The sequence below is a fragment of the Brassica napus genome, chromosome C1 (genome assembly GCF_020379485.1).
Source record: "Brassica napus cultivar Da-Ae chromosome C1, Da-Ae, whole genome shotgun sequence".
In the NCBI taxonomy this organism is placed as follows: domain Eukaryota; kingdom Viridiplantae; phylum Streptophyta; class Magnoliopsida; order Brassicales; family Brassicaceae; genus Brassica; species Brassica napus.
In genome coordinates, this window is record NC_063444.1 from 25,473,940 (window position 1) to 25,486,835 (window position 12,896).

The 12,896-nt window shown below is 48.2% G+C and overlaps 3 protein-coding genes across 3 annotated transcripts; 1 reads left to right on the top strand and 2 right to left on the bottom strand.

Moving 5' to 3' along the window:
- Window positions 1-2,497: 2,497 nt before the first annotated feature.
- On the top strand, window positions 2,498-5,200 carry LOC125579899 (meiosis-specific protein ASY2-like). The gene is made up of 5 exons (XM_048743804.1): window positions 2,498-3,473; window positions 3,616-3,750; window positions 3,834-4,141; window positions 4,183-4,668; window positions 4,766-5,200. Exons 1-5 carry the CDS (start codon window positions 2,498-2,500, stop codon window positions 5,198-5,200), a joined length of 2,340 nt encoding a protein of 779 aa, XP_048599761.1.
- Window positions 5,201-9,005: 3,805 nt separating this feature from the next.
- On the bottom strand, window positions 9,006-10,184 carry LOC106413160. The gene has a single exon (XM_013853984.1). The coding sequence runs from the start codon at window positions 10,182-10,184 to the stop codon at window positions 9,006-9,008; it is 1,179 nt and encodes a 392-aa protein (XP_013709438.1).
- A 573-nt stretch (window positions 10,185-10,757) lies between these two features.
- LOC106413162 lies at window positions 10,758-12,266 on the bottom strand. The gene has a single exon (XM_013853985.1). It carries the CDS (start codon window positions 12,264-12,266, stop codon window positions 10,758-10,760), a length of 1,509 nt encoding a protein of 502 aa, XP_013709439.1.
- Window positions 12,267-12,896: the final 630 nt, after the last annotated feature.

Sequence of the window (12,896 nt, forward strand, 5' to 3'; positions counted from 1 at the left end):
TGGCTCTTATACTGGACGCGTCCGGCTTTTAAGACTAAAAGGCGTCTAGCCCTTCTTCTTGATCACGGGCTAGTAAAGACAAAAGATCAACCGGATACAAATGTATTGGAGTCCATAAGCTTGTGAGAGCCGAGATCTATAACCTAATAATATATATTTCAGTGTGTGATATAATTCACAGCAACAGAGGTCATGAGACACCATCAAGAGATGGATAAAGGACTACAATGTCCGAGATAGATATGGTATTGCCTAAAGCAAGAAAGATCGATGACCATATGTATGGATCATGAATATGTTCTGGCCAATAAGCCATAGTATGGTAAATTATAAAGCCATTGATATACATCTGTGTATAGAAGATACACCGAGACATAGGTTCATGATAACCATGTTTAGTACATTGTCCATGAGTACTTGGTTTATCCGACCATAGTAAAGAGTTAAGAGTAGACGATCACGTCTAGACTATGGACATATGCAAACACAATTTGCAAAGACCCAATAGTGATCTCCGAGGACAATGTGATTCACATTGCTTAGCACATATGCTTTACCTGGACCCTTGATGTCAAAAGACATGAGAAACTACCTAAGAGCTCGAAGTGGTCTAGTTACGGCTTAGTAATGAAACTGGCCGATTACTCCCTTCCTACATATACATGAAAGATCACGCACCAGATGCGTGGAATGTAGAAACCTACACTGAGGTTCACATCTGGGAGAATAGTGCGTGTTGTACTCTTTTTCCTTCATCATGGTTTTGTCCCACTGGGTTTTCTTGATAAGGTTTTAATGAGACAACATGAAACGTACTACAAATCCTGTATGGTTATGGCATCCAAGGGGGAGTGTTGTAAATCATGGAGTGGATTGCCATTAACCAAGACAAGAGGAAAAAGCATGTCGGCCACATCAAGCCCAACCGCGGCCGCAAGGAGGAGAGAGAGTCGGCCAAAGCCTTAGCCGACTTAGGATATAGATAGTTTCATTTTCCTATGTTTTAGTAGTTTTCTTATTTTCTCTTGGATAAGGATATGTACACTTTCCTTTTATCTTTATCTTGTAATCCTTATATAAAAGAACCCCCTTGATATTAATAAGATACAGAAATATTCAGTATTTAAACTCTCTAAATTACAACAGTCCCATGATTTTTTTTTTACTTCAATTAGTCCAAAATTAATAAGTCACTTTTATAATCATTACACCTGACGGAGAATTACGACGAATGGTTCGTTGATCCCATGTTTCTCTCTCTCTTTCTTCCTTTTTCATAGTCTATCTATTTTTGTTTTGTTCTTAGTCGACAGTTAATATGTACCTCTTTGTTTATATACATCACAGCTGTGCCACCGACGTCTGTGTCCTTATCTGCATGTGCATGGCGATGGTCATCTGTAGTTGCCGCAACGGTTGTCGAGATTCTTTATATTAGGCCTGCATTATGCACAAAAAAAAAAAAGACATTTCTTTTGTTCACGATAAGGGTTTCTGTATGCTGTTGTCTTGATTTAATGAATTATCTCATGATCTTGAATTCTTGGAATATTATCTTTTAACTTGTAAATAAAGAACCGCCCTAGATCGTTTTGAATCGAATGGTTGTATATATATATATGAAAACTTACATCGGCTAGGATCCGAAGGAATAAGCCTTATTGTTTGATCGGAAAACGGTAGAGAAGGAGAGAACGTTCGGTTTTAGAAGTGGGTTCAAGCAAAGACGTCTTATTAATGGTCGGAAGAACGTTTCGTCGGTTACAAGGAAAGGAAATGCGTGAAAGGAACGGTACCGGAGCCTCGAAGTCTTTACCGAAGAGATACAACAAAGCGAGATAACAAAGGTAAAACCCTAATTTAGCCGCCCAGTGTGTATTAGTGATTTCAGATCCCCCCTACGTTGCCTTTCCTTCCACTTTTATAGCTGACCTCACGCTCTTCCGTGACCTAGTTTGTGTCGTCTCTGTGGGCTTTAACTCGCTGGGCCGATAAGCCCATGTTGTCTCGTGGAGTCGTTTCCTCGGGGCGTTTAGTCGAGAAGCCCATCGAAAGCTCTCTCACATTACGCCGAGAGATCGACCCTTCAAGCCGCCGCGTCGAGCCGATGCTCCGCTTCATGTGGGCCGGGCCGTCTGTTCTTCGGGCCTTGAGGGATGGTCGAATTTACCATCTACAGTAAGTCCCCCCAGTTCATCGAGATGAAGATCCTGTCAGATTCGATGAATTTAGGAAGTTAAAGGTTTGGAATGACAGATGGAACGTTTCGAATGAATGTCTCCTGACCGGATGTCGCGAGGCATCATTAGGCGTTTCCCCTTTGTCGGGTGGTTTAGTAAAATCTCTACCGAACCGACTTTGGTTTGGTTAGGTTTTCCCTTAACCATTGGTTCTGATCGGGGTTGAGGTCCGTTAAAACGGGAAGTCGAAACGACGCTCCGATTTCTTCGGCGGCTAGGTAACTGTTCCTAGGCCCACATAGGCCCATGTAGGCCAAATGATGATGCCTCGGGGAGGCACCCCTTCTTTCCCTATAAATATTCGCTTCCTTCTCACTCTCTCCATTCTTCTCCGCACTTCTCAGGTATTCTCTCTCTCCTCCTTCTTATTTCTCTCTGTAGGTGGTTGTTGCAACATAGATAGCGATATATCGTCTGACGGGAGGTTATCTCATAAACAGAGAGGAAAAGAGATCGTGGCCTCCTCTAGTCCTTCGAGAGATACGACCGAGGCACCGCTTGAAGAATTTGAATGGATTCATCACGACGCGATGATGGACACCGGGAATTTAGATCTGTCTCAAAGGATCCTAATCTTCGAATCTGCGCGTTCGTATCGGCAAGAAGTGAGAGGAAATCCAGATGAGCGACAGGCTTGCGAGAGAGACGGTTCAGGCGGTGCGAGGGACGGAGCTCTCGCTGTCAATTACGTGCAGACGTGCTATTATCCTGGAGGGATCTTTGAGGAGCTCCCGGCGTTAGCTTCCGAGTTCCTGCGCTCTCCTGATGTGAGCGGTCAAGCTTGGGAGAATGTTACTGAGACTCAGTCAACTCCCAATAGCGTGAAGAAGCTTCTGAGGGAACGTCATGGACTAGGGGTAACTTTCTTGATTCCCTCGGAAAACCAGAGGCCTTGGTCACCACCAGTTGGGTATCAGTGCGTTTACGAATCCTATTTTCGGGACGATACGAAGCTTTGGTTCCCAATTCCTCGACTAGTCACATCGTATGCGAGGCGCCGAGATGCAGCGATAAGTCTGTTTTTGAATGGTTCGTGGCGTATCGCGGTGGCCCTGATGGTTATGGCCGCTGAAATTGATGTCTCGTTGAGCATTCGTGTCTTCGAGGAGTTGACGTCTGTCAGCTCGTTAGACGACGGGCTTCTGTTGATAAAAATGCGTCCCAGCTACAATGTCATAGGAAGGCATCCTAACAAGACGCCGGATTGGCAAAGATCTTATTTCTTTGATAAATGTGATGACTCTGCCTTCGAAGACCCGCCAGATGACGACTAACGTGTCTTATGGAACACTTTGCTCGGTAGAACATCTTCGTTAACTCGTACCGTTTCTTCGTATACTAACTGCTTTCTGCCTTCGTTGTTTTTTTAATGCAGCCGACCATCCTACTTCTCGTTACTATCCAGAAGACTTTCTTACAAGCGCTCACACCGTTGCGGGACTTGCTCAGGAGCATTGGGGGAATATTTCTTTGGAGAGGGTTTACCGTTCGATCGATCGTATTTCCAGGAGTAAGTCCATACTTTTCTTTTATTTCAATACGACTTTTTGACTTTGCCTAATGGTCGGGCTTCTGGACTCGTGTTCTTCGCAGAAGATTGGAATTCGAGTTATCCTCTTTCTGCCAACAAGACTAAGAGGCGGATCTCGCTATTCACAAAGGAAGAGCAGAAGAGAATCAACGAGGCAAGGAAAATGAGAGGGCTTCCAGATCTGAGTGCAATTATGACGGTCGAACTTAATCTGCCGAGTGTCGAACTACCTGCACCTTCTAACGAGATGGCGATTGCCGACACCACCGATGCGAGCCCTCATCATCAAGATTCCTCGGCTGGTACCACTACTTTGGCTCCTAAGAAGAAGAAGGGGGAGAAAAGACCCCGTGACGACCTTCCTGTCAACGTAGGCTCTTAAGCAGCTCCTGTTGAAGCTGAGATTCCAAGTCGGAGGAGACGGCTGAACCATCATCAAAAAAGAGGAAGAGAGGCAATCAGCAGCCTCAAGCTGCGGGGATCGTGAGGCCGCGAGAGACTGATGTCGCCAACCCCGTGCATCGGAGTGAATCAGCTGGTGAGCCGGCTCTCAACTTAGCCTCATTGGATGATCTTGAAGACGCCTCTCCCAAAGTTACGCTGCGGAAGAAGAAGAAATCCAAAACGGCGGGTGATCGAGAGACGGTCGCTAGTGCTCTAGTTTCCTCGATCCCTGGAACATCAGCCGTCGGTGCTTCGTCTCGGAAGAAGACTCCGAGGGTCGAGTTTCCTGATCACGTGTCGTTCGAGTACGATGGTCCCACCCCGCTTATTTATGCTCCTTATAAATGTGCTGAGTTTGTCAGCCAGATCAAATGCGGGCCGAAGCCTCTTCCATCCGTGTCTGACTTGATCTTTAAGGACGAGTACGTCGACGCTGCTTGCACTAAATTACTGGTAAGTACTTCCTTTGACTGTCTTCCTTTTATGTGAATGAAACTTAAATATTCTGTTTTCATGTTAGGGCGACGGGAGCATGAATTTCGTTGTTTAGAAATACGACACAGCCTTGAAGGAGACTCGCGAAGCCTTGAGAAAGTTGGAGAAAGTAGTGGCGGCCAAGGGTAAGCTTCTCCGCCGGAAGAAAGCGGAATGGAGGGATGAGTTCGTGAGGATGGCCGAGAAGAGAGAACGAGCGATTGTTCGGAAGAAGATTCAGCGGGAGCGAGCTGACGAGGCCGAGGCTGAACACTCCATCGCTAATGTGACCACTGCAACTTTGGAGTCTCGGAAGGCCAGTCTGATGGAAGAGATGGGGGTCAAAGCCGAAGAACATAAGAAAGAGTTGGGTTGGCTTAGGGATTCGCGTATCTATGAGGTTACGAAGGAGAGGATGAGGGTTGAGACCGAGATGATCGCGAAATCCAACAGGCACTTCGGAAATCTTCGTGAATGGTGGACTCGCTGCGGCCCTTTCGACACAGCATGATTGTTTCAGAGCCAGGCATTTGGAACTAAGATATGCCTTGAGGATTTAAAGGCTGGTGGTCGTGATATCCCTCCAGATGGCATTGATACGTTCGCGGCCCGCGAGAAGCAGTTTGAGGAAGAAGTCTCGAAACTTGATCCCGGCGAGATACCGGAGATTGACTTGACTCGACTCTTTCTCCACTTCACCTTGATTCTCAGTTCATTGATATGCGAACTTTTGTGGGCCTTGACCCATATGGATCCAACGCAGAGCTGGTTGATCCGAGGACTGCTGTAGTTCTCCGAAGCCCCGCTAATCTTTCTGGAGCCTCGATCGCTCCATCTCGTTCCCCAGGGGAGGGATCGTCAAAAGCCGATGCGCCGGCCCTCGCTTATGAAGCTCTTGATGAGGGAACGACGTCCGTCGGGAAGGATGTCTTTGAGATCTCCGACTCCTCTGTTTCGAACCCAGAAGGTAATCAGGGTGATGGCGGTGAGGCGGTTAATAAGGAGCATACTGGAGAGACGACTGGTTCCAAAGCTCACCTTCCCGAAAGTCAGCTGGAGGTTCGTGAAGGCGAGGCGACGATTCGTGTTGAGGGCGTCGATGCGGCGCAGTCGGTGCGTGCTGATCCTTCGGAGCCATCCCTTGGTGATGGAACCGTTGCGCAAGAGCGGGCTGAAGACCCTGAGGAGTAACTTTGTCGCTTTGTTTCTTTTAACTTTTCACGGCACTCTTGCTCTTGATGTATGCCTTTGCCCTTTTTGTTAAGACTCTATTTATTTCTTCTCTTTACGAATCCTGCATCACTTGTCTTGCTTTTCTTTTGAGTGTTTGGTACTGATCTCGTCGCGAGAAAAGATCGGGGGGTTGCAAAAATAGGAAAATGATTATAGAGTGTGTGACTTCGCGCCGTATCGAGATAGCGACATAGTACGGGCTGTGAATTTGAATAACTCTTGTTCGAGTTTTGTTTGGTAGTTTTGTCAAGTTCCCTTGTTTGCTTGACGTACGTCGACTAGATACGAGTCAATATAGGATTACTTTAGACCGTGAAAAACATCTTTTAAACGACAACGGTTCCTAACTCGATCATGGTCTCGGGCATATTATTTAATACTACGATTATGACCGGATTCCCGTGAGTATGTGTCTGATCAGGACATACTCGGCCATGGGGTGCCAGTACTGGTACGTTTGTTTCGAGATGCCGGGGCGAACTCACGTAGGTATCGCATGGGTTGTACGACTTCTCGGGGAAGCGCGACTTCTCGGGGAAGTATATTTTTTGTTTAGATTATAGCTGGACCCGTTAAGGCTGCCTACGTACCTCCTTTGTGGAAGATCAAGCCATTCGTAGTTCTTTGTTTTCCGAGTAAAAGTGGCTGAGAGCGCATTTACTCGGGGGCTTTTTTTTTTTTTAGAGTGAACGTGACCGTTGGTCGTTCACCTATCTTTGCTACTTTTAGTTGTGGAAGAGGCGAAGGTGCTTCGAGTTCCAGGTTCGTGGTACCGTTTCGCCAGTTGAAGTTTCGAGGTGGTAGACTCCAGGTTTCACGACCTCGATGATCTTGTAGGGTCCTTCCCAGTTGGCTCCGAGTTTTCCGGCTTTCCATTCCCTAGTGTTTTCGAACACCTTCCGGAGGACCAGATTTCCCAATTCGAGGGGGCGGGACTTAACCTTCTTGTTGTAGTAGCTTTCGATCTGGTGCTGATATTTTTGGATTCGAAGCAATGCTTGGTCGCGTCTTTCTTCTATATCATCCAGTGCGTCGAGGAGCATAACTTGGTTAAGTTCGATGTTCTGCGGCATTTTGGAACGTCGTAAACTCGTCACGTTTACCTCAGCAAGTGCCTTTGCTTCGACCCCATAGGCCATCGAGTAGGGGGTGGCTTTCGTTGCTCCGCGAGGTGTTGTTCTATGGGACCAGAGGACCCCATCCAGTTTGTCGGCCCAGCAACCCTTCTTCAAGTCGAGTCATTTCTTGAGTCCGTCGATGATTGTCTTGTTAGTGGACTCGGCTTGACCGTTGCTCTGCGGGTTTCTCGGTGTGGACATGTTGAGCCGAATTCTCCATCTGTCGCAGAACTCTTTGAAGTTGTGGGAGATAAATTGGGAGCCCGTGCCTGCAGATGATGTTTTTCCAGACGAATTTCTGCACCTCCTTGTCGGTAATGCTGGCGTAGGCTTCTGCTTCCACCCATTTGGTGAAGTAATCTGTTAAGACTAGGATGAGTCTCTTCTGTCGAGAGCTCGGCATTGGCCCGATGATATCCATTCCCCATCGCATGAAGGGGTATGGCACCGTCAAGGTATAGAGCAATTCCGTCGGGCTGTGTATGGTTGAAGCGTGTCGCTAGCACTTATCACATTTCTTGACATAGGATTCGCATTCTGCGTTCATTGTTGGCCAATAGAAACCAAGGCTTTTCACTTTTAGTGCGAGAGCTCGTCCTCCTGAATGATTGTCTGCTGCTCCTTCATGTGTTTCGGCCATGACCAGCCTTGTTACGTCTCCAAATATACACCTAAGGAGTACTTTAGTTGCAGTACATCGATGGAGTGTTCCATCCATGACGACGTAATGCGCACTGCGTCATTTGAGTCGTCTTGCTTCCCATTTCTCTGTAGGTAGTATCCCATCGGATAGGTAAGCGATGAATTCCGTTCGCTATTCTTCGAGTTGCCCTTCCGTTGTGCGAGGTTCCCCTTCGTCGATGTCGATGGCGTCGGTGATAGATGCTGCAATGGCAAGTTGTTCCGTCGGTGGGCTGATGCTTGGCTTTTCAATCCTATGTATTGGGATTGTCCTTTTCACCTGATCGTGTAGCTTACTCCCAAGGGCTGCGAGTGCGTCCGCACATACGTTCTCTCCGCGAGGGACTTTCGTTAGTTCGAAGAATTCGAAATCTTGTGTAAGATCTTTGACGAGTTTCAAGTAAGCATCCATTTTATCGTTCCTGACGTCGTAGTCTCCGAGAAATTGACTCACCACGAGTTGGGAGTCACAGTATGCGTTGACTCGTTTAGCTTTTACTGCTTTTGCGAGACGAAAGCTTGCGATGAGAGCCTCGTATTCGGCTTCGTTGTTGGACGCCGGAAAATCAAAACTGAACGACTGTCGGATTAGTTCGCCTGTCGGTGACTGGAGTTGTACGCCTGCCCCTGAACCTAAGGGGCTGGTTGGAGAGCACCTCGATAGTGTGCGATTGGAAATAAGGTCTGAGTTTTCTTGCCGAAGTGATGATAGCGAGGGTCATCTTTTCCAAGGTTGGGTATCTCGTTTCCGGTTCCGTCATCCGCTTGCTGGTTTAGAAAATAGGTTTCAGTTCGCCACGGTCTTCTCGTATTAGGACCCTGCTAACAGCCGAGGAGGTGACGACAATGTATAAGGATAGAGTGTCCCCGACTTCGGGCTTCGACAGAATTGGAGGTGTCGTTAGGTAATGCTTGAGTTGATTGAAGGCTTCCTCGCATTTTTCGTCCCAGACGAATCTCTTATTTCCTCGCAGGAGTTCATAGAACGGGAGGCACTTGTCTGTGGACCTTGAGATGAACCTGTTTAGTGCCGCAATCTTTTCGGTTAAACGCTGAACCTCGCGGGTGTTCTTCGGGCTAGGGAGATCGAGGATTGCCGTTATTTGTTTTGGGTTTGCTTCGATGCCTCGCTGGGTGACAATGTAACCTAGGAACTCTCCAGACGTGATGCCGAAGGTGCATTTCGCCGGGTTGAGCTTCATCCCGTACTCGTTCAGCGTTTTGAAGCAGTCTCATAAATGGTTGAGATGGTCCTTGGCGCGAAGTGATTTGACCAGCATATCATCAATGTAAACTTCCATAGTGTTGTAGGTTGAGATGGTCCTTGGCGCGAAGTGATTTGACCAGCATATCATCAATGTAAGTCGCTCCAGCGTTCTTTAGGCCGAAAGGTATGACCTTGTAGCAATACGTCCCTCTGTCCGTTATGAACGCCTTTTTCTCGCGATCGTTCGTATGCCTCATGATTTGATTGTATCCGGAAAAAGCGTCCATAAATGTTAGGAGCTCGTTGCCGGCAGTCGACTCCACCAGACGGTCGATATGCGGGAGAGGGTAACTGTCTTTTGGACATGCTTTGTTCAAATCCGTGAAGTCAACACAAATGCACCATTTCCCGTTTTTCTTTTTAACGACGACGGGGTTTGAAAGCCACTCCGGGTACCGTACTTCGGCGATGAAACCTGCGTCGAGCAACCTATCAACTTCCTCATTTACTGCTGTGGACCGTTCGGGTCCGAGCTTCTGCCTCTTCTGTCGAATAGGTTTGAACGCCGGATCGACGTTTAATTTGTGAGATGTTATTGCGGGGTCTATACCCTTCATATCAGAAGTTACCCATGCAAAGGTTGAGGCATTCTCTTTGAGGAAAGAAATGATTAATGACTGCAGATCGTCGGAGAGATAAGCGCCAATGCGCACGACCTTCGATGGGTCAGCTCCATCGATGGGAACCTCGTGGATTTCTTCCTTCTGAGGGTAGATCTTAGGTATTGGTTTGGTGACTGCGTTGAAGAGAGAAGGTGATTGTTGTAGCTTGACCGCGGCGATAAGTAGCTCTCTTGCGGCTCGTTGGTCCCCGCGAATCGTCTGGGTCGTTCCGTCTTTCCCAGGGAACTTAACACATTGGTGATAGGTGGAGGGAATGGCTTTCATGGAGTGTAACCAAGGCGTTCCGAGGATTGCGTTGTAGGGCGCCCTAGCCCGGATAACAGAGAACTTAACAGTGCGGGTCACATCACCTGCGTAAACTGGGAGACGAATTGTCCCAATCATCTGTTCCGAGGAGCCATTGAATCCCGTGAGAGTGCGTGAGGAGGGCTTCATGTCGCGCAGGTCGACTCCCATCTTGTCGAGTGTGTCCCGAAAGATAAGGTCGACTGAGCTGCCTGTGTCGACGAGAACCATCGTGACCTGGCATTTGCCAATTCTGATATCGATTAGGAGTGGGTCGTTATGCGGCATGCTGATGCCGTGAGTGTCGGCCGCCGAGAAAGAGATTTGATGGTCTGCTTCGACTTGCGAAGGCCACTTTTGAGCGGTGATGGCTTGTCGCCTGTAATCTTTAACTGCTCTTACCGAGTCCCCGCAAGGAGGTTAACCACCCATTATGACATTGAGGTGCGGGGTGTTCGTAACTTTCATCAATTCCCGTTGAGCTTGTCGTTTCGCTTCAAGGCATGGTCGCCAATCATGTTGCTTGGGCTGACTAAGCTTGGCGCGTAAGTCTTCGGCTTTGGAGTTGATCTGCTCATGTAAATCTGCGGGCTGAGGTTAAAGGTGTAGAGCAGCTCCGGTGCGGGTAGTCTTTCTTGCTTTAGACTCGTCGAGGGACGTCCTGAGGTCTGCCTCGTTCTTTTGTATCATTTCGGCCTTCCGCTTCAGAAATGTGCATAAGTCCTTGGAATCTGTTTTTCAGCCCAATTTTTTGCGCAAGTCCGTTGGTACCGGCGGAATTTCGTCATCCGAGGAATCAGCTTGCCGGGGGAGTGTCACTTCCACCCGTCGTCGGTTCTTAGGTGGTTCTTCATCAGTTGATTAGCCTTCGAGGTTGAGATTGTTTACTGTGGTTTTCTCTGGATTAGTTTGCTCTTCTCTCTGAGGGGCTTTTGCTTGAGACTTCTGAATCTTCTTCTCTTTGTTTTTGCTCCAACTCTTATTGTTTTTCGGCTTCTGCGGAGATTTAATCTCGATTTTCCCGCTTTGGATGGATTTGAGGAAGTGTCCGTATAAGACTTTGCAATCCTTCGTATCATGTGATTTGACCTCATGATAGGAACACCATTTACTCGGCTCGACGGGGTTCGAGTTTGCTGGTTCGGGGGTGCTAGACTTTGGCTGGCTGGTATATCGATCCCAATGATTCCATCCCTTCTCTCGCGCCATTGCGGCGGAACCCGATGGTTCGCCGTCGTCTATAGCATTCATGTAGCCCTTCTTCTGGTTAGGCTTGCCACTTGTGGAATGTTGGCGCGGTTCTTGACGAGCGTTGTCCGTCCGGGCGGGAGTCTGTTTTCCTGCAGCTTCTTTGGCCGCCTTGGCCCTAGTATCCTCCTCCATTCGAATGAAGTTATTGGATCGAGCGATGGCATCTGGTACTGATCTCGTCGGGTGTCGGTAAAGGTCAGCCCGAAATGGTGACTTAATGTGGAGGGTGTTCATCAACGACTCCACGGCTATATGATCTGGTACGTCGACTTTCGAGACAATGGATTTGAACTTCTCCATAAAATCTCTCAAGCTATGCCCGTTTGCGTGGTTGAGATTCCAAAGATCCGTGGCGGTGGCTTCTTGTCGAGTGCACATGATGTAATTTTTGAGGAAAGCCGTCGCGAGGTCGTGAAAATTATCAACGGAGTTCTCCTGAAGACCTGTGAACCAGTTAAAAGCGATGCCTTCTAGGGTTTCGATGAAAAGTAGACAAAAGCCGGCGTCTTTTTCTTCATCAGAGAGGTTCGCGCGTCGCATCGCGATATTGAAGGATATAACGTGAGAAGAAGGGTCGGATACACCGTCGAAGGTTGGAAGACTGAGCTTTTCCATCTTTCGGAGGCGGACCTTCGTTATCTTTTCGGTGAACGGTGTCCGGAGAGATTCTGCTAGGACTCGCTCGATCTGAGGGGCGGACGTGGTGACATGATGAATCTTGGAGTTTATGTTCAGCACCGACTGTTCCAGAGCGGCGAGCTCGTTTATCGTCTGCGCATCAAGACCAACCGGGGTTTGGGCCACGTCATCATCGGCGACATCTTGGTTGGCGGTCTGCGTTGGTGCTGCACCAGTCGCTCTCTCTGTGTTAAACAAATGTCTTCGGTACTGCACCGTCGAAGCTTCCATGTTCGCAGCGAGGGGGGCTAAGATCTTTGCGAGCGCTGCGATTTGGTCGGTCGCCGCTTTCTGGGCTGCATCTTGCTGCGCAAGGCGCGCCATGATAGTTTCTATTGAAGCGGGTTGGAGTGGTGTCGGAGCCACGGGGAAAGACGCCGGCGTTACTTCAGCGGCTTCACGATCTTCTCCAGAGGAAGAGCCGTCGTTACTCGTCGCCATCTTGTCGACGTTACTTTGCTAAAGGTCCCACGGTGGGCGCCAACTGTTTGATCGGAAAACGATATAGAACGAGAGAACGTTCGGTTTTAGAAGTGGGTTCAAGCAAAGACGTCTTATTAATGGTCGGAAGAACGTTTCGTCAGTTACAAAGAAAGGAAAGGCGTGAAAGGAAAGGTACCGGAGCCTCGAAGGCTTTATCGGAGAGATACAACAAGGCGAGATAACAAAGGTAAAACCCTAATCTAGTCGCCCAGTGTGTATTAGTGATTTCGGATCTCCCCTACGTTGCCTTTCCTTCCCCTTTTATAGCTGACCTCACGCTCTTCCGTGACCTAGTTTGTGTCGTCTCTATGGGCTTTAACTCGCTGGGCCGAGAAGCCCATGTTGTCTCGTGGAGTCGTTTCCTCGGGGCGTTTAGTCGAGAAGCCCATCGAAAGCTCTCTCACATTACGCCGAGAGATCGACCCTTCAAGCCGCCGCGTCGAGCGATGCTCCGCTTCATGTGGGCCGGACCGTCTGTTCTTCGGGCGTTGAGGGATGGTCGAATTTACCATCTACACTTATCTTCTTCGGAGTCATGTTCTATACATAGTCTTAAATGAATAATTAAGGAATCCTCTAGCTATACGA